Source organism: Diabrotica undecimpunctata, chromosome 1, assembly GCF_040954645.1.
Source record: "Diabrotica undecimpunctata isolate CICGRU chromosome 1, icDiaUnde3, whole genome shotgun sequence".
In the NCBI taxonomy this organism is placed as follows: Eukaryota; Metazoa; Arthropoda; class Insecta; order Coleoptera; family Chrysomelidae; genus Diabrotica; species Diabrotica undecimpunctata.
The window spans coordinates 155,616,406-155,639,437 of NC_092803.1; the positions used below are offsets into that span (position 1 = coordinate 155,616,406).

The 23,032-nt window shown below is 34.4% G+C and overlaps 1 protein-coding gene across 2 annotated transcripts in view; it reads left to right on the forward strand.

The window, feature by feature from the left end:
• LOC140432410 (uncharacterized) overlaps window positions 1-23,032 on the forward strand; it is a 186,861-nt gene that overhangs the window by 12,989 nt on the left and 150,840 nt on the right. For both annotated transcript variants that reach the window (XR_011949800.1, XM_072520288.1), the window contains exons 7-8: window positions 2,236-2,463; window positions 10,694-10,922. Coding sequence is in view for 1 of the 2 variants with exons in the window: in XM_072520288.1 (XP_072376389.1) it covers window positions 2,236-2,463; window positions 10,694-10,922 (457 nt within the window). In the remaining variant the exon portion in view is untranslated. The remainder of the gene's footprint in view (window positions 1-2,235; window positions 2,464-10,693; window positions 10,923-23,032) is intronic.

Sequence of the window (23,032 nt, forward strand, 5' to 3'; positions counted from 1 at the left end):
TTTTGGGACGGATTTTATTGTGGAGAAAAACTACAAAAAGAGTTTTGTTAGCGAGAGCATAAATTTAAATATTGCCTTGCCAGTATGTAGAAAAACAAATTTTTTAAAAAGAAAACAGCAAGGATAAATTAAGATGCCATCTACATATACCGTTAATAAATTCGAAAAGAGCACATGGCATATAGAGGTTGGGTAGGTTTTGATTGAAAAATAAATCAAAAAGAGTATGATAAGAAAGCATTAAATATTTGTAGAATATTAGCTACTTAAGTTAACGAATACTCACCCCAAGATTTGATTTAAACAGTAGAGATGGGTTTCGGAACAAAAATCCCACTATATACAGAAAAGATATACACTGCGCGTTACGAAAAAGAGGCCACCTAGAATTTTGTAAGAATTTTTCAATAGCTTTATTCTATTCTAACTAAATTCCCACAATGCAGAAACACTTTTAGCGCCTTTTAGGCATCGACAAACGGGGCCGACAGGTCAATTAAGGGTAATAAATTTGCAGAATTGATCTCAGTTTTATGACTTCGGATAATCTACGTGTTGTTTGTACCTCATTTTTCTTGGAATATGGCTATTCTGTTTTTCACTAGTGTACAGTTGTTCGAAGAGTAAACTTGTGCAATTTTTAAATTTAAAACTATGGCTGAGAGATTTGTTAGATCTGTTCAAATTGTTAATTTGATTAATAATGGAATGAGTCAAAGAGAAGTGGCTAGACAGCTTGGAGTCAGTCGTTGTATGATCCAAAAAATTTACCAACGATTCGTAGAGACTGGATCTCACGAACGACGACCATGATCAGGCCCGGGAAGAATCACGACGGCCAGAGAAGACCGTTCTTTATAACGCACTTCTTTGCAAAATCGAATCTTTACGGCTAGATCAATCCAAAACCGTTTTCAAAATGCTCACGGGTGGACTTTAAGCACTTCTACAGTGAGAAGAAGGTTGAGAGAATTTGGTCTAAAGGCTCGCTGTCCAGCAACAGAACCTTTGTTAACAGCAGCACATCGACAACGCCGACTACAGTTTGCTAGAGACCACGATCATTGACGATAGAAGATTGGAAAAATGTTTTGTTTAGTGGTGAGTCCAGGATGGTTCTTTATGGCTCAGATAGTCGCATCAAAACATACAGAAGACGTGGGGAACGATATGCTGCTTGTGTTCGACGAGTACGTGTTGCTTTTGGAGGAGGTTTGGTAATGTTTTGGGCAGGTATTTCATTTGAGGGTCGTACTGATCTCGTATTTATTGATAGAGGAGCGTTGAATGCACACCGATACATTACCGAAATTCTAGACGAGCATGTAATGCCTTTTGCTGGGTTTGTCGGCGAGAAATTTATTTTTATGCAAGACAACGCGCGGCCACACGTAGCCAGGATGGTAACGCAATATCTGGAAACTGTCGGTGTGCCAAAAATGAACAGGCCGGATTAAAGTCCAGATTTGAACCCGATTGAACATGTTTGGGACCAACTCAAACGAAGGGTAAGCAACAGAATACCTGCTCCAATAAATCGTGAGCAGCTTCGGTTGGCGCTCATGGAAGAATGGAAATCTTTTCCTCAAAACAACATCCAGAATTTGATCAATTCAATGCCAAACCGAATGAGGAGTAGAGGTGGTAATACACAGTATTAATAATTACGACTTAATTGTAATTTTATAAAGAAAACAGAAAAAATGTACAATGTTAAATTTTTTTTTATTTTTCAATAAAATCATTATTTTGGAAGAAGTTATTTTTTGACATTTGTTATTTAAAAAATGATTGCATACTGCTTTAGAACATATTCTTAAACATTACACAAACATCTAATGACAATCACTTTGTGGTATGATTCGTAAAAATTAAAAAATGGCAAAAATTTTAGGTTGCTTCTTTTTCGTGGCGTGCAGTGTAGAAAAAAACTTTCCCGCATCCGTTACTTCGAAGCAAAATTTGGCATTTCAAGTCAGAGTTGCCTATACAAATAATTTTATATGACTAGATGTAAGTAACAGAAATATAATCTTCGGGGTATGAATACGGAGAATGTACAAAGATTATATGGGAATAGAACTAAAATAAATTAAAATTGCGTATAACAAAACAGATAGTTTACAAATAACAAACGTGTGACATTTATAACATTAAAACCCCCACAGGCTTATTACATACGACAAACGAAGGATTATTATATTTTATTGTTATTAATTTTTTCCTTTCTTTTAGAGTGTTCATAGTAGGCTTGGTGTAATGTCAAAGATTCATATTCCGGAGAAACCCTCCGAAGAACCAGACATTGAAGACGAATTAAGAACTAGGGCAGTACGTAGCATGGTTAAAGTGAAACCTAGATCACTGCCGGCAATTTCGTCGCAGCCTAATAAGAATCTTTTGCTAAAAGCAGTAGCAGAAGCTAACAAGAGCGTATCAGAGACAATAAGTGCGAGTTCTAAGGTACGTATTTCATTTAAATCGTAATGCGTAATAAGCATAGCTTTAAGATATAATTTATTCATTTTTGTTATTAATAATAATTGTAAAAATCAAAGTTTCTATTTTTTTTTCTAGTACATATTCCGTTGTTATTTGTAAATATTATTAGTTTTTTTTTATTTAAATTAATGCTATCAACTACTAAATTTATTGCATTAATATAATTATCCTTTTATTTGATATAAAAATTTCCCTTTTTTCCCTAAAAATTTTGATATATTCAGCTCTCAAACTAAGTAAAACATGTGTATGAATGATTTGATTTTGTAGGAGACTTATGTGTAAGATTAATTTGACATGCGCGTTGATACATTCCTCATTGGTCTCCCCTTTCTCTTTCTAAACTTTCCTTTCTAAATGAAACACAATGTTCGTTTTCAGTTTTTCATTTAGTATACACAGGCATCAAATACATTTATTATTTACAAAATAAAAGTAGCATATACAGTGGGTGATCAAATTATTAGAGCCACCAAGTAAAATTGTTTTTACAAAAAGGGTATATAATTGAATTGTATAATATACAGTGATGAGTGTCTTACCACCCGGCTTTTTAACGTAAGAGATAGAAAACACAGTTACCTTGTGAAATAAAAAGAGATAAAACTCGTAGAGGTGGGAAATAATCGGTAGAAACCTATAATTTACATTACATTACCACCATCGATAGTCTCACACCTTGAGACGTTAGCTTCGAGCTAAATCACCTCGGTCATAATTATTATGTGTAACGTCGTTTGTGTGACATATTTCCATTTTTAATTTGGCATAAAGTAAAAACTGATTGACCACAATAAAGCAAAAATGTGAATAAAATAATTTAATTAATAGTGATTATTTAATCTAAAGTTTTAAATTATTAACCAAGAATAATTTCTACTATGATTTGAGGAGTTTTATACACTCTTGTCACAGAATACTTATGAATCCTTCGTGGCTTAGTGGTAAGAATTTGGCACTGCGACACAGTCGTCGCAGACGATTAGAGTTCAAAACCCACACTGTGGTTTTTTTTTTTGAATAATTTGAAATTGTGCAGAGATCGTTTTGCTTTGAATTACTAAACATTTATGTCACTCGTTACTAGTATTAGAAGTGTTTAAAGTTAAACATAAATTTCTTATTGAAAAAACTGTATCGTTGTACTTCGAAAATAAAGTAAAAATTCTTCAAAATTAAAAGAACGTTTAAAGAATGTTTAAATAAGTAAAAATTCTACAAAAATAAACTGTACAGAGGACAGAGAACTGTAAATCTACCTGTACAGAGGAATTGATATTAACACTGAGATTCGCCGGATTATTTTGCATTCACAACTGAAGACTGTAAAACTGGAATTGAATTTGAATTATTTTTTATTTCTATTTTATAACATTGGAATAAGAATAAATTGTAAATAATGAGTTTTTCGAAAACTTGTTACCTTATATGTATCATATTTTCTATTATTTTTTGATTGAGTAAAACAAAAATTTTATCCTTGATGTGAATTGAACCCCAATCTTCTTGTCAATAGACCACGTCTCTTACTATTACACCAATTCTACATACAATAATTGTTTTCTGAAAGAACATACTTACCTTTAGTTTAGTCAAATATTTCAGTTGAGTTATTTTTATTATTAAATAAACTTAAAAATTTATAATTTAAAATCGCTACTAATTAATGTTTTTTACTATAATATATCTTAATTTATTCAATCATTTATTCTAACATCAAAAATTATTAAAATAAAATATTTTCGAGGTCATCCGTATAATTATGACTGAAGTAAAATAGCCACGTCTAAAAATTAGCTTTATCTCGTACTATCTCACAACTTAATCTGTCTTCTATTCTTTCCACTCATCACTGTATATATATATATATATATATATATATATATATATATATATATATATATATATATATATATATTAATGCGTTTGTTTCCATTTGATTATCTTGTAACACTTTATGAGTACAATAAATAGTCTTACCACAGTTGCAACATAGCAAGCGTTGCAATTCGTGACTCAGATGCCATTGTTTCTCAGTGCTGTCCAACTTAGCTTGCAACTCGTGTTCATATTGTTGTATAATATTGGTGTTTAGAGTTATAATAAATAGTTTCCATTGCTCTCTAGTGATATTCTGACAGTCGTATACTATTTTTTGTGAATTTATCAAAAAAGCATTTAAGTTACACTAGTGGTACCAGAACATCATGGGAGAAGCCAAAGACCTCTCACTAAAGAAAATAGTCGAAATAAAAACTTTATTATTGAACAAGAATCACTCCAACAGAAAAATAGTCTCTCCATTTCTAACGGCACAAACAAAAATGTGGTCGAAAAAAAAAATAACAACACCACAAGATGAAAGAAAAATTTGAGATATTGTCTTGGCACACAGAAATCATTGAAGGATTTTAACGAAAATGATACATGAGTCTGGCACCAGTATTTCACTAATGACAGCTCATCGGCGAATAAAGGATCTGGGGTTTTTAACCTGTCGCTCTGCAATTAAAGCCGCTACTCACACTAGCCATGAAGAAAAAGGCTTCAGTGGGCTAAAGATTACAAATATTGGACCATTGGTGATTGATTAGGTAAATAACATTCCTTAACATTGTTTTTCTTTTATGTAGTTTACCGTTGATTAATTTTTTCACGATTCTAAAATAATAATATTCCAGGTTTATTTTTCAGACGAATCTACCGTGCAGATCCTCATGGATAGAGCTGAATTTGGGAGGAGAAGACCTGGGGAAAAGATAAAGCTGATTGTATTGTAAGGACAGTAAAGCACCCCCTAAACATTATGGTGTGGTCTATCATAAACAGTCAAAGAACTGGTAGACTCTAAGAAGTCAAAGAACCTTCTTGTCGAAGAAACAATACGGCAGGACCAGTACTTAAAAGTACTGCAAAGAAAAATGTTTCCCCAGGTCTAGGAATGGTTCCCGAATAAGAGTTTCACGTTTATGCATGACTCGGCACCGTGCCATAAGGCAAAAACTGTTACAAAATTCCTTGCTGACAACCAGACAACGGCTTTGGCAACTCGCCAGATCTGAATCCAATAGAAAATCTTTGGAAGCTCATGAATAAGAAATTTCTAATGAAATTATAACTACAAGGCGTCAATTGATCGAGCGCTTAATAGAAGTATGGCACAGGAGTGGAACAATTCCACAATATTGCCAGAAATGCATAGAAAATATGTCAAAAAGGTGCCAGCCAGTCATTCCTGCAAAGTATGACACTGCCAAGTATTAGGCTTAAGGCATAAATTTATGTGTTTTATATAATTACTCGTTTCTTTTTTAGTATTTGTAAACTTTATAAGATTCCAAATCACAGTAAAATAGAATTAAGCACAAAAATATGTGTTATATATAGCTCAATTACATACCATTTTTAAACAAAAAGTCAAATTTTATGGGGTGGCTCTAATAATTTGATCACCAACTGTATATGTAGTAGTTCTTTATTATTTGAAAAGGCACTTGCATTGGAATTAAAACCCGCGATCAATACTGGAAGTCTTTATTACACAAAAACAAACTGTAGTGGTGTTATTTACAAGTACAAGATTGATACATAAAAATTGAGAATTGTTTACGAATTAAAATCAAACACACTCAGCAATATTTCCGGGTATGACAATATTACGTAAACTCCTTTCAAGCCAAAACTACAATACTGACTGACTGATAAAAAGTTCGCATCATCGAATCGCCAACTTTGCACTTTCAAAATACCGATTGTCTCACCTCTTGCTGGCCAACATCTATCTTCCCTTTGCACCTCAAAGGCGTCTGATGTCTCTTCTTCTTATGTTTCCCTATCCAATTAGGGGATGTTGGTGACAATTCTGGCATACTCCTCTCGGTCTTGTGTGGCTCTAAAGAGTGCATGGGCATCGAGGTTTGTCCAATCCCTTATGTTTTTAAGCCATGAGTATTTCTTTCATCCGATGCACCGTTTTCCTTCTATCTTCCCTTCCATAATAAGCTTTAAGAACTGGTACTTGGAAATACTTCGACATTTGTTGTGTGATCTGTCCAGGGAATTTTAAGTAGTCTTCTTAATACCCACATTTCAAAGGCCTCCAATTGGTTCATCACATTGGCCTTTATGGTCCAGGTTTCTACACCATATAGCATAAAAATAAATATGTACATATGTAATATAATAATATGTAATATGTTACATAGTAAATGTAACATTTTACAAAGCGATATCGAAGCGTTAAGTTAAGGCTGTTGTTGCTTAGCAAGGTTCTCATATTAGTACCTGTTGTTCTGGGTTGCTCAATCCTGCTACGTATCTCTATGTCTGTTTTCAGTTATCCAACTACCGAGATATCTGAACTTGGGGACCTTTTGGATGTTCTTATTGTTTACTCTTATATTTAATTGCATATTTCGTGTTCTGCTAACCACCATTACCTTCGTCTTGCCTATATTAATCTTCAAGTCCAGTCGTTCTCCTTCAGTGTTTATTCTATCTATTAGTCGTTGTAGCGCTTCTTGGCTATCAGCTATTATGACTGTATCATCAGCATAGCGAAGGTTACTAATAGTCTGTCCGTTGATTTTGATTCCATCTTCAGTGTCACTTAAGGCTCTATCGAAAATCGTTTCAGAGTAAAGACGGTGACAGAACACAACCCTGTCGTACACCTCTTTCGATTGAGAAATATGATGTAGATTCAAGTCCTACTCTGACAGATGCCACTTGATTCATATAAAGGTTCTTTATGATTTTAAGGTCATTCTCATCTATCGAACGTTCCTGGAGCAATCTTACTAATTCTGAATAATTATTACAATCGAATGCTTTCTGGTAATCTATAAAGCATGGGAAGACATCTTTTTGCTGATTTCTGCATTTCTGAAGTAGGACAGTTAAGCTATAAAGTGCTTCTCTTGTGCTAAATCTTTGTCTGAAACCGAACTGTGTGGGGCTAATGCCTCTTTCAAATCTGTTGTAAATTCTTGTGTGAATTATCTTTAAGAAGAGTTTTAGGACCTGGCTCAATAAGCTGATCATTCGGAATTGGTCGCAACTATTAGCGTTTTGCTTTTTTGGGATTGGTATAAAGGTTGATTTCCTGTTTTTCCATTTGCTCTGTTTGATTGCCCTTACAACTTCTTACTTCAATATTTTGGGGGAGGCTTCACTTTTATATTCACTTTCAGAGTTTCTTCTAGTGTTGTCTGAGTGTAGTTGCTGTGTGTAGTTTCTCCAATGTTGAAGTAGATCATTGGGATCAGTAATTAATTTATTGTCCTTCACAATACTGTTAAAACTGCAAGGTTTTGTATGACCTGTCACTTCTTTAACGAGTTTATGTATGTTAAAGTGGTCATGTTTTTCTTCCAAGTCCTCCATTTCTGCACACCTGTCTAGCAGCCTCTGTTCTTTAGCTTTGCGACACTCTTTTCGTATTTGTCGGTTAATCTGCTGATGTTTGGTTTGTTCCTTTGTTTTTAAATGATTTGCGGTCGTTCATCATTGATAATATTTCGTCAGTCATCCAATTCTTCTTTTTGTACTTTTGGGAAGCGATCAGAGACCTGGTGGTGGTTACGATAGCTTTTTAATACAATTCCATTTGTCTTCTATACTGGTCGGTTGTTTTGATCTTGCCGTGATATCCGCAATTGCCTCATTTAATTTTCTGTGACTTTTAGTTTAACGTTAGGTTGTTTTAAGCTGTTTATATCAATTTTCTTTATGGATTTTCTTTTAATTTTCTAAGCTGAATTTTCAATTTGCCTGCTACGGGATTGTGATCAGATCCGATATCTGTTCCAGGGAACGTTTTTACTCCTTGCAATCCATTTCTGTATATCTGATTAATCAATAAAAAATCAATTTGTTTTCTTACGATGTTGTCATGCGCATGTTGTGGAGACTGCCAGGTGTAGAGTCTCCGAAGTGGCTGTTTGCACCAGGTATTCGCAATGATTAATTTTTCTTCTTGACAGAACTAGATTAGCATGTCACCTCACTCGTTTCGATCTCCTAAGCCAAAGTTACCCACAACATCTTCAACACGTCCTCGACCTACCTTAGCATTGAAATCTACCATGATTATAAGTGTCTGGTTCTTCTTGATCAGTTTCATTAACTCCTTAATGATGTCTCAGCATTATTTATTTATATATTACTTATATTAAGAAATATATATATATATATATATATATATATATATATATATATATATATATATATATATATATATATATATATATATATATATTAAAATTGTAGGTATATTTCTATTTAATTAATACATTAATGTTTTTTGAGAAACGTCAACGTTTTACCTATATACTGGGTGTAAAACAAGGTTGTGATTTTTCATCTAATTTTGCAACACCCTATGGAATGTATTAGAAACATGTGATTTTGATGATTTTTTTTTCGCATTGCAGTGTTTTAATGTTTTCTGGGAAATGTCAACGTCTTAAGGTGTACGAGGTGTGTTTTTACGAGGTGTAAAAATAAAGTTGTTTTTCATCTGATTTTGCAACATCCTGTGGGATTTATTAGAATTTATTATTATAAACGCTATTAATATTTCGAGATAGCTACATTTTTTTATTCAACATTTGCGTAAAAAAGTCATTGATATATTTATTATCAAAAAAGAAAAGTACGTTCAAAGCATAACGTGTGATTTTATTCAATTGTAATACTCATTAATGGCAGTAGTTAGTTAACTATGAAAAATAAAACAATTTGACAGGATAGTTTTAGATTGTCAATATTATTTACAATTCAATAAATTGTTTTGCTGTTTTGTGTATGTTAGTTGACATGGACAGTATTTCAAGAAATCTGAGCCGAGATGAATGTGTGCAGGCAATTACTTTAGCTGATGTAGGATTAAGTTATGGTGAAGTAGGCTTGAGGTTAAGAGAATCCCATACTACAATATCATGAGTCATTCAACGTTTTCGAGAAACAAACGACCTTTCGAGACGGCGTGGACAAGGAAGAGGAAGACTCATAACACCACGCTAATATCAGTTTGTTAGGCTTCGGACTATAAGAGAATGTTTTGTCACAATAAGACATTAACAAATACAAGTGGCAGATGTTCATATTCAAATTAGTAGAAACACTATACAAAGGCGTCTCGCTGAACAAGATCTGATTCAAATCCCATGATTTGTTAATTTGTGGGATATTATTGATCGCCAATTCAGGAGCCGATAACCACCACCTGTCTCTCTTGACGGCATAGAAGTTATGGCGAGAGAAGTTTGGGATGCAAGTGATCAAGACCAAATTCGCTGCTTGATTTTAAGTATGTCTCGTCGCTGTGAAGAAGTAATTAGATGTAGAGGTGGAAATACTTTGTAGATGTGTTTTTTTGGAGAAGAAATTGTTATAGATTAATTAGGTTATGTTTTCTTAGGCTTTAATTGTATTAAATGTCAATAATGTTTATGTAAGTAGTTTTTTCTTTGTTTTAAATGTTAATAAAAACTTGTTACATTTAAGGTTCTATATAATTTTTGATAATAGAGATATCGAGATAATTTGTTACGAAAATCTTGAGAAAGGATAAAACTATCTCAAAATGTCAATAATATAAATGCTATTTACAAACAGCTTGTTGGAGCTCATTAAAAATAAATATGAATGCAAAAATGTGCAAGGTATTTTATTTTGTACAAAATGTATAAGCCTTCGTCTTGTAGTCAAGTTTAAGGTAAGTGGTTTGCCAGGGGTAATAATGCTGGAAGTAAGGTATTTTGAATGTTTGGCAGTTGGTTCAGTTAATTTCAAGTTAAGGGAGAATTAAATCATCTTTACTCTATGACATTAACTTTTATTCTAATCGAATATACTTTTGATTTGATTGAACATTATATAAAAGTTTAAATAATTATTCCCATCACACTACACCTTAACACAAGTCTCCTAGAAAGTCAAATCATGCCATCCATATGTCATTTATCTGTATGATGTGATGACATCTTTGTCTTTTTAGGAGCGGAATTAGATAAAGGAGATAAGAGTTAGTGACAATTCAAAACAAATACCATTGGACGCTTTAAGTTTTATGCCTCCTACTTCCAAGAGTCACTTTTTATGTATTTTGTGAAATTATTACAAATTAAAATAAATCATTTTTAAATTCTGGTTTTTTATTGGTTCACACCCATCTTAATTTTTATAGACTTTTTCAAGACTATCAGAAGACTCGAGTGATGATGCACCTAGTACACGGAAGTTATCAAAGCGATCAAAAAGCAAAATCAGAAACATTATACTTGCTCAGGTTTCGAAAGATGACAGCGATACTAACGACGAAGAAAAAGAATTTGAGTATGTCCCTAAGCCGATTAAGAGAAATAATTCCGATGATCTTCCTGAATATGTTCCTTCCTCCAGAAAGTCTATAGAAGGTAAGAATTCATTATTAAAAACAAATGCACATAAATAATTAAAATTGTAGTTAGTTGCTGACCATATAAACTATTTTAGTTGTGACAATTTTTAAAGTTGAGCGAATGTTTGAGTCGATTTCTTCTTCAAGTGCCTTCTTCATCATGACAGATTGGCAATTGATCACTTAACTTCCGCTTTCTAACAAGCTATTCTAAAGAGTTGTTTTGAACTGTAACCATACAATAGAATACTTGACTAAATCTTAAAAATTGGTTATTACTTTACGTTAGGTTAAGTTCAGTATGAGTGGGCGCTTAACCACCCTTTCACTCGACCTAAGAGGTCTATTCTGGCTCCCTAGAATTCTAGTTTAAAGTTGTCGCTTCAGCCCAATCTTTTTAACAAAATCTATTATGACCTTAGCTGACAGTTCTACAAAGTCGTAGGGCTCGAGTTGGTCCCAAATATCCTTCGACATACGTCCAAAGGGAAAGCTTTGTTTTGTTACTTATTCTTACCAAATGCTCGTTCCATGTAAGCCACTTATCTAGAATTACTCCTAGATATTTTACCTCATTTGCCTCCTTGACAGTTTCTCCATACAGAGTGGGCATCCAGATATTATCTAGATTCCGTCTCCTTGTGAAACTGACTATTACTGTTTTATTAGGATCGACACAGAGTTTTTCCATGTTACACCATCAAGTAAAAATATTTAATGTTCTTTGGGGTTTGCTGGATAGAACAGTACCATATTTTTCTGTTACCATAATTACTAAATTATCCACATGGGCATGTATTTGTACCTCCTGTGCGTTAAAGAGCGAAATCGAGTCATCCACCAGGAGTGCTGGGTGGTACATATGAAATACTCTGGCAGAGGATTCCCTTTTCGCTCTTCTTATCTCTTTATTGTATTCAATAAGAGTTTTCCTGTATATTTGCCAGTTCCCAATTCTTTGGCTTTATTCGATAGCCACCTTACTTCTTTTCTGAGTTTTTCTAGTTTTCTGCTTCACCAAGGCGTTTGAACGTAGTCTTGATTACCTTCATTTGTTAGTACTTTACCTCTATATCTACTGTACTCAAAAAATATAAATTTTTTTGTTTAAATCTTACAATTACATGATGTATTTTGCGTTTTAAAAAGACCATTTAAATTTACTTTGAAAACACTACAACTGTCATGGCTTCTTTACTGGCGTTACGGCGAGCGATACAGATCTTGTCTGTATACACGTATGACAATTGTTGGGTTTATTTGTTTTCTTCAATTCAAAATAAATTTCTCGAATTACAAGTAAAGGCACAAATATAAAAACGCCAAATAAATTCATTACACATGTTCCAAATAATGGAGAAAACCGGATTAATTGATAAAACTTGATTTTTTTGAGGGACCATTTTCATTCTTTATCTATAATTCCACGAATATATTTTCGTGAAGATCATATCGATATAGTTATTTAATTGCAATTTAGTTAAGAAGTACTTGAAAACTACGTTGTCACTACAAAATCATTGTTTCTGTTATGCTGTTTCTACGTATGACTTTTTATACAGGGCCATCGGAAAAAAACTGAAACTATAAGAGCTTTTTTCCCCTTTTTCGCAAGTTCCATTATTGGTCATAAAACCTAAGTAGTTTTGCCCTTTCTATTTTTCTCTATCTTTGACTTGCTTTTATTAACTTACCGACTTAGGCCGACTTACTTGCTTTAATACTCTACACTCTTTGTAAAAGATAGTATTATTAATCTTAAGTTAGACTTTTTCCAGCCACCGTTAGTCTAACCCTCTAGTAACTTACTCATGACAAATTTACCATATAGATATATTAAAAACTTTAAAACATAACGAGATACATAATAGATACTTTAAAACATAACGAGAATGTTAAAAACGAAAATGGAGAACTGATGATCAAATTCTGCACGAATAACGAACTAAGAATAAACAACACATTTTTTGACCACAAAGACCAACACAAATATACATTTAATAACACTCGTGGACAAAGATCTATAGTAGATTATGTTATAACCAACAGAGAATCCATCCAGAAATCCATCGAAAATAATCGACGTAAGATGCCTCAACTCAGCAGATGTAGGTAGTGACCATAGCTTAGTATTATGTAAAATAAGAATCATCCTGAAATACTTCCCACACAAGAGAGCGGCGCCCACACAAACAAATATCAAAGTCGAAGGACTAAATACGGAATCCACGGAATACTTATACAGGAAAAGAATATCAGAAGATCGCTGGAAATGAAATATTAGAAAACGATAGCATCGACGAAAGCTGGAAAAAACTCAAAAAAACATAATTAACGCAGCAACAGAATCACTTGGAGAGAGGAAAGTAACGAACACTAACATATCAAAAAAGAAAACACCATGGTTTAGAGAGAAAGTGAACACAAAATGTGAAGAAAAGAAGAAAGCCTTTTTACAATACAGAACACAACAAACACAACAGGCATACAACCACTATAAACGAATCAGAAATGAAACGAATACTTTAGTTAGACAAATAAAAAAGGAACACTGACAGAGTTTCTCAAAACAGATTGGAACACGATTTCTACGGAACACAAAAAGAAATATGGAGAATGATCACAGGACAAAGAAAAGAGATGAACGAACTAATAAAAACGAAACACATTCAGAAGGAAACATGGGTAGACTACTTTCGATCCCTATTTGCTAAAGCTGACGATAATGAACCACCAACACCAGAGGTGACGACAAACGAAGAAATAAATATTGAGGAGGAAGAGGTAAAGGAAGTTAAAAAATAGAAAATCACCAGGAGAGGACAGAATACCGATCCTACAGAGACCAAATCTGACCAAACAACTATTAAAACTAATCCAAAAAATAATAGAACAAAACAGAATTCCTCAAGAATGGAGATTAAGTTTCCTACTAGCTCTCTTCAAAAAGGGAGACAAATCGGACCCGGAAAATTACAGAGGAATTAATTTATTAAACACAACACTAAAATTAACAACCAAAGGGATAAATATAATAAAATTATAACAGGTCGGGAAGATCATGCACCGACGCTATATGTATGAGTCAAGTGCAAGAGAAATTATTAGAATACAACAAACCGGTATATCTATGTTTCGTGGATCTTACAAAGGCATTTGACCGGGTCAAATTAAAAGACGTTATCCACTTACTGTAAGCAAGAGAGATACCTCTAGGAATAATCAAAACGATCGAAAATATTTACCAAAACAAAACAACACAATAAAAGTAAGAGTAAAAGTAAGTAAAAGTAGAAGAACTACCCGACCCTATTGAAGCTGGCAATGGGATAAGACAGGGAGATTCCCTAAGTCCTCTATTGTTCAACCTGATTATGAACGAAATAATGGACAAAATATGGACGAAATAATGAAAAAAGTAAGAACTAAGAAAGGATACCAAATGGGAGAAAAACAACTTAAAATAATCTGCTATGCAGACGACGCAATACTACTCTCTCAAAGTGAAGATGATTTACAACGTATGCTGCACCAATTTAATATAACCGCCAGAAAATTTAACATGTTAATTTCCCCAAAAAAGACAAAATGCATGGTTGCAAAAGCAAATTTACTAAGATGTAAATTGGAGCTGGAAGGTCAGATAATAGAACAAGTGATGGAGTTTAAATATTTAGGCATCACATTATCTAGCTACGGAAAGCTCGAAACCGAAATGGAAGATCAAGTGAATAGAGCAAACAGAGCCGCAGGCTGCCTAAATGAAACAATATGGAGAAATAGAAATATCGGGAAAGAAACGAAAGGCAGAATTTACAAAACAGTCATCAGACCAATAATGACATACGCAGCAGAAACAAGACCTGACACAGAGAGGACAAAAAGGATGTTAGAAACAGCAGAGATGAAAACACTGAAAAAAGTTGATGGTAAGACACTATGGGACAGAGCTAGAAGTACAGATATACGACGTAGATGCAAGGTGGAGAACATCAAGAACTGCATAAGAAATAGAAGAGTAGAATGGAACGATCATATAAGCCGAATGACAACAAATAGAGTAGTAAAGACGGCAAGAGACGGTTCCCCAATAGGAAAACGATCAGTAGAAAGACCACGAAAACGATGGAACGACCACTTACTGGAGGCACATTGAAAAACAGACAGAGTCATGTCTATATAAAAAGAAGAAGAAGATATATTAAATTTATTTATTAAACTTATATTTTGTTTTTTCGAATCGTTGAGAAATAGGTAGGCGGTTTTCTCCATGACTTTTGCTAGCGAAACAAATTTGTTTATTTTACATATTAAAATTAATGTTAATAAGCATAGCGCAATCAAATGCTTTTTAGTGGTAATAGCAATGAGTATTAGAAATAAAGAAGTATTTAACAATTTCCACAGTAATAAAATCCATTGTTACCGTACCTAATAGAAATATATTAAAATATATAACTTTAACAGCTTCTTATAATACTAATTGAAAGTACGATTATAAGTGAATTGCATCGTTTAAAGAAAAGCATCTCTACTGCGACATTTTTTTTCCATTTTAGAGAAACTTAACTCGGTGATAGTGGTAAAAGGTTTCTGTCTACAAAACTGGAATAATACGATCTAAACCTAGTAATTTAAATTCATTTTGAGCATTCTGTGCAGCCTGCAGTTCTTAAATTCCTTTATTCTTGGCATGTGCAGTCCATAGCATTCATACTAGTGTCCGTGGAGCCCACATTTTAAATGCTTAAATTTTCTAACCTTAACCCATTATAAGTCAGCGTCCTATTTGTAGATCACTGAAAGTATTCTTTTTTTCAACCCTTAAATTTTGTTTAAATTTAAAGAAAAAATTTCCATATGTATTTTAGGCTGCATGTAGTAAACTGAATTATAATTTTTGTTTTATATTTCCAATATCCTTTTAACAAAAAATTATAAACATTTGACAAATTTTCTGACTTCATGTAGATTTACACATTTAATAATATAATTTTCATATCGGCTCTTTTTTATCGTTTACTGGTTTATTTTTGTTGAGTAATATTTAGTATAAACTATATTCATTAATAAATTTCGGAAGTATAAATTATTGAATCGTCATTATAAGTTTTATTTTACTGATCTATAAATAGGACGCTGATACTTACCGTTATCAAAATGTGCAGCATTTCAGTATTCAGTTGAATGTGAATCTGTGCAGAAGTCGTATTTTTTTAATTTTACATTTGTTTATTGCAATTTGCATAAAAAGGTTTATATTTTATCACATTTAGGAGGAATAATTGCGCAGTAGCCAATATTATTTTGAATTATAGTAGTAGAGTATAAGTAAATGAACTGATTTCAAAATAATATAGTGTCATACGGTCGAAGCATCCTCCGAGGTATTCGTAGATTCTTGATGCATTCCGACCGCCGCTCTGGAGGTGGAGCGAAGGTTTTTCGCCTCCATCCTCTTACTGGGGGAATTTATATGTACTTGTTTCCACACTCGTTGAGAAGCTCACCGGAGGTCCTATGGTCAACAAGTGGCCCCCATCAATGCAGAATATTTTAGAGTCCTTAGACAGTTCGAGTTTTTCTTACGTGAATAATATATTTGTCTTACATGTATAATTTATCTAGTATTCTGAGCACGGTGGATGCCTTGGATCTCACAGAGATGCTGGCCATTCACGCTTCAACGTATGGCCAAGTATATACTCCACGAGGTGTATAGGAACGTCGGCAGAGTATTGACTGTTCGCTGGCCCTTTATTCCGTACCGCCACCTCTCGTGAAACAATCTTAAGCCCCGTAGGGACTTTTATTATTTCCGTCGAAAGGTTTTAGCGACGAAGTGCTACTTCAGCTCGGCCACCGATGAAGGAGTAATTCTAACTCCGCCTGAATGCAGAAATAGTTGAAAAGGCACTCGACCAACAAGGTCTAGCTGGGGTCAAGATGTAGACCGACTTGATCCCGATCGAAAGATGCCTTTTTATCCATTTCTTGTTTGCAACTCCGCAGCGATTTTCCATCGGAAGGCCAATAACAACCCAGTTAATAAAACCGTGTGTTACTGGCCGGCCAGTGACAATTGTTGCTCTGATTGGTCGCTTCTGGCGACAATAGACGTAACCCATTGAAGCAATTTAATAGTGGAAAGCTTAATCAGTTCGGTTACAAAATTTGGGTTCTTTGTGGAAGTAGCAGATATTAAATTGATACTTTTATACTGGCAAAACAATCGCGACAATTTGACCTTAGAATCAAAGTAGTACTTAATATGACATATTGCATTTCTTAGCCTGCAAGCCACTGGGGTATGCGACCTACCAGAATGTCAAGTGGTTGGCGTTATGTGTTTATGTGATCCAAGAAATATGTTATAACTATAAGAATGTATTATTAAACAAAATTATACAAAAAAGTGTAAATTGTACCTGTGTCAATGACCATTAGTAGTCGAGACACATATTTTTAAGAAGAAAAAAAGTATTGTTGACAATATGCAGCCTAGTTTTACATACATTGAAGGTATCTGTGGATAGATTGTTAAGTGGTTATTGCCGCCGTTTGATTCCAGCACAGTTCTAGTATTATTCTGATTCATTTGGCGCCTCTTCGTATCTCGAGTAATCTATTTAGTAGAATATCGTGTTTAACGTTATCATAGGCTTTCTGATAATTTATAAAACATCTTGGCGTTGGTCATGACACTTTTTAACCAAAGTTTAATCGAAAACAACCCTCTCGTACCCAACCTTTTCATGAAGCCAAATTGTATTTCTCCACTAATTTCCCGCATTTTCGAGTATATTTTTTTATGTATGACGTAATTAGGTTTGACTGGAAGAAAAGCTTTTAGGGCATGCCTCATAAGTCTTAATCACTACAATTTGGTATATACTGTCGTACGGTCGGTTCATCCTCCGATGTATTCAGAGATTCGTGATGGTTTCCGACCGCCGCTCTGTAGGATGAACGAAGGTTTTTCGCTTTCATCTTCTTGCTTTCACTCAGTGAGAAACTCACCGGAGGCTCTGTTGTCAGCAAGGTACCATCGGCAGTGCAGAATACTTTAACAGTTCGAGTTTCTTACGTGAATCGTATGTATATTTATCTTACATGAATTATTGTCTAGTATTCTAAGCACGGTGGATGCCTTGAATCTCACAGAGATACCGACCCTTCAAGCCTCAGCATGCAGCCAAGTTCACGGTCCTCGAGGTAGAGGAACGTCGGCACAGTGTTGATTCTTCGACTGCTCTTGGATTACGGAGTAATTGTAAGTCCCTTCGGGTCTTTTATTCACTCCCTCAATAACGTTTGATACCGAAGGGCGCACTCTGTACCGCCACCTCTCATGAAATAATTTTAAGTCCCGTAGGGATTTTTATTTATTTCTACCGAATGATTTGGCGACGAAGTGCTACTTCAGCTCCGCCACCGATTAGGATGTAATTCTAAGTCCACCTGGGCTTTTATTTACTCCTAACCGTCGGTGGCCTATGATGCGTTTCTTGATTGATTGCATCTCCTCAGCAATCTTCCGTCGGAAAGCCAATACAAACGTAGTTAATAAAACTCTTTATTATTGGCCCGCCAGAGTGACAATCTTCTTGGCCACTCTGGGGACAATACCTTATTCTGAATTATTAAAAAGGTTGATGTCAGTTGGAATGTTGCCTGAATCATATATTCGGTTGAACAAATACGTGAGATGATTTGGATCCAATATTTTAAGAACTTTACATGTACATTGTAATAACTATGAGTCTTTCAATTTTTCATTGCTCTCAAAGCTTGTTGAACCTTACACTCCAGAATTTTTGTGTCAAACCATTACTCCCAGTTAACAGGTTTTCTGGCTTCTTTCTGGGTTTTGAAGAGAAATTTAGCACAGCTTTTCCATTTGTTGGGACGAGAAAAATTTCTGTAGAATAGATCCCCAAATCGATCTGTACTCGGTTTATATTCGACAAACTTGTTAAGCCGTGTTAATATAGATGAAACTTGGATACTTTTTTACGAACCAAAAACAAAGCCGCAATTAATTAAATGGAGTTCTTCAAGGCCTAAGAAGTTTCTTGTTTAAAATTCTGCTGGAGAAGTTCTTGCCTCAGTTTTTTGAGATTGTAAAGGAATAACTATTATTGATTTTCTAGATAAAGGCAAAACAATAACTAAGAATTACTATTCGACGTTACACACCACCCGTAAAAAAAGGGTGAAGACGCGAAGGTTGTCCAAAACCATTTTAATTTTTGCAGATCAATGGCCTTGCATACAAATCGCATTTGCGATGCAAAAATGCCTGATTTTTCGTTCGAATTACTCGACTACTCATTCGCCAGATTGAGATCTTTCCTTAACTGAAAAAGGCGGTCATAAAATTTTTACCAAAAATGAGGTGATACAACTTGTGGATAAATAAAAAAATGAACCTGTTTTTTTGTTTGAAATTTTGTTTGCTGTACACTAAGAATTTTTTAATACATCCTTGTATTATTGTTGAGTAATAGTGGTTACGGACTTAACCATTTTAAATTCTTGGGATGCTGGATAGACGACATACTAAATTATGATGAAGATATTAAAACCCATATACAAATGACAAGAGAAGCATTTATGAAGCTTATATCTATACTCTGCAATCCTCAGCTGAACCTAGAACTACGAATGTGAAACTCCGATTATGAAATTTAATATGAAGATCAAGTTAAGTCTTCGAGATGTGGTCTTATTGTAGAATGCTCAAAATATCATGGATTTAATAGGAATTAAACATAATAAGTCAAGGTGAAGGTAGCTTAACAAAAAGGATAAAAGAGAAAACTTGAATCCTTGAGGCATATAATTTAAGGCAGCAGATATTGGATACTGCTAGTTAGTACTACTAATATTCGTGGCTCCGAAACCTTCGTCAATAGACTGGCTTCTCAGCAGATGAATTGTTACATGCCACGCAAGATCCAGAAAAATATGGGTCATGTACTAGTATCTAAATCTGGACACGACGCAGAAAGAAGAAGAATATTTGATTATAATATAACAGTTTGTACTACAATAATATTTATTGAAGTGATCGTAAAATCATTCATGTGAGCCTATATTAACGGGTTTTTGGTTTAACTGTTAACAGCTACAATTTTGTGATTGTAAAGCTTAGACTAATATATTCCATATAATTTTTAATATGTCTCTGAATTTTTAGAGTCGCTAGAGAAAGAGACTGCTGTAGTAAAACCTAGAATATCAGCAAAAGCAAGATTATCAGCGAAGAAATCCCCGTCTCCAATATTTTTTGATAACGTTTCAACAAAGGTAAGATACAGTCTATCCGTTGGATCTTTGTACAAGTATGGCATTATTCACGAAATATTTTAGTAGTAGAACAGTTTACAATGAAGTAAAAACTTCTAGTGTAATTAGTATAATTTATAAAATTATGAAAATATCCAAAAGGATTATAAATTTTCAAAACGTATTCGGTCCTATCAGACCGTCATCAGTGATACTTGAAGCATTTACAAAAAGCCACTTCCAAAGCGGTATAAAACCTTTGATTTACATTTTAAATGTTATAATTATTAAAAATAAAGCGACATAATGTCGATGATTAAAGATTTAGCCAAAAGGGAACATTCAGACCCTTACTCGAAATGGCGACCACGTCTGAGTCTAACCAAAGTTACCAGCCAACTGCCTACCTAATCGCCAACCTTCAACAGTCAACAAGATTTTGTATGTATAATTGAGAATAATACCAAAACTAGATATAAAAAAGACCGCTGTCATGTTCACATTGCCAAAACTCAAGAAATCCAATATCAATCACCGTCTTTCATCATATTGTTGTCTTAACAAGCGGCTTGATTTCATAATTTTAAGTTGTGTGAGTTGAAAAGGGACGTACTATAAAAAAATGTCATACATGTGCAAAAAACGAACGGATGTACCCTGTCTTAATTTATCATCTATTGTTAAATTATAGACATTTATCTCTTAGGTATCCAAAAAAATTGATGTTCCCGACTCTCTTCTTACCGTGCATCCTCCAGCATCAGTGAAAACTCAAGAACGCTGCAAGTACTGGCCAAACTGCAGACAAGGCGACAAATGCGAATTTGTACACCCTTCAGCCGCCTGTGAAGCATTTCCGAATTGTAAATACGGCGAAAAGTGTATGTTCCTACACCCTTCTTGCAAGTTCGGTGCTTCGTGTACAAAAAGGGACTGCCAATACAGCCACGCTAACAGTGCCAGTTTAGCACTGAAGTTGCCAGTGGTCCAGCCCCAAATTTGTAGGTTTTTTCCGAAGTGCACCAACATTACTTGCCCTTTTTTCCACCCGAAGTTGTGTAAATTTGGAAATTACTGTAAAAATCAGGCCGACTGTCCGTTTTCTCATCCGCCTTCTGTGAAGAAAAGCAGCCTTACTTGGAGACCAAAGTAAAAGGAAAGATCGTGCGTGTGAAATGTTTTACATTTTGTGAAAATGTAGATATTTATTGAAATAATGTTAAGTTTTAAATATATACCATCGAAAACACTTTTTCTTTTCTTGATCTCATATAAAGTGAGATCATGGTCTCACGGTATACACAATGTAATACAACAAAATAATAGTCAAAGGAGTCAAAGTACGTGGTAGTCAGAGTAAAAGTTTAAATATCTGGAACAACTCCTTGATGAATACTAAAATTATTTTAGATGTTGTAGTAGCTTTATTAGTAGGTAGGAAGTACATTTATCACCATTATTGTAAAACATATGTTCTGAATATATAATGAGAAGAGTACTAGACGAATCGGATAGAGGAATCACTGTAGGAGGCAGAAAAATCAGCAACCTGCGATACGCAGATTACACGCATATACCAGCAGCGAATGAAGTTGAAATAATTACCATCACTGAACTGCTAAGCCGGATAAGCGAATAATTCGGACTTCAGATCAACACCGAAAAAAACAAAAATAATGATCGTAGACAGAGCAAATATTATTCTACCGCACATACACCAAGTGGCGAATTTCGAAGTTCCCATTGTTACATAGGCAGGTGAAATGTGGACTCTAAAAAAATTTATAGGGGTAAAATCGAAGTCTTCGAATTGTAGGTCTATAGAAGAACTCTGCGTGTCCTGGACAGAACATAGAACCAACCTGTCAATTCTGGAAGAGCTTCACCATGGATCTATTGATAGCAGAAGGAAAGGTAGAAGGCCGAAGACCAAGAGGAAGATTTCCAACACGATGACCGCTGACCAAATGAAGACTCTGGTGGGAAAATCCCTACATGAAGCTGTCCATGTGGCAGAGGATCGCAGCCAATAGAGAAGCAAGCTGTTAATATTTAGAGTGTCACCATGCCCTGACAAGGGCTTAAGGAATGAGGAGGAGGACTAACTTTATATCAATTGTGACCCAGAAATTCTAAAACAATTGGTATGGCATTCTCGGGTAGCAAAGCGTTGATCTCCCTAATAGATTGTTTACTCGAAAAAATAACATTTTTAGTAAGAACTAGCGAAAGCATCTCACCAAATCCAACTGTCAATTATGAAAATCCAAAATATACAAATTAAATAGAAGTGAACTTCATAGAAATAAATCTTGTCTGATATAACCAGTGACTCTATAATATGACCTAGCCGAGTTAAAGTAACGTAACGTTATTATGTTTGTATAAAGTAGAAAAGAAGTACGTCATGAACTTTTGGACACAAAAGTGAAGTTTTTTCATACAGGAAATCCTGATCCATATTTAAGCCAGGGAAATAAGCAAAAAAAATAACCTGTTTGTGACACTGATTTTTTTTTATTAACATCTAAGATTTTTTACAATCTGTTTCACAATAAAAACTAAGTAAAATTGTTTGTCTTCACGAGAATGTAAGGTCCAGTGACCAAAGCATCATAACACAAATATTAGCTTGTTTACCGGTGGGATGCGCACATACACAGATACGCGAACACGATTACTAAAAACGGCACAGATCACAATGGCTGGGCGCTGTTTAAGGTGTAGCTTCCACTACTGTAGGCCCTGTCAGAAACGGTTTGGTAGATCCAAGGGATCATACCGCTTTAATCTCTTCGCTTGTTGATTGTGGAGAAGATTGTATGCCAGGGTGTT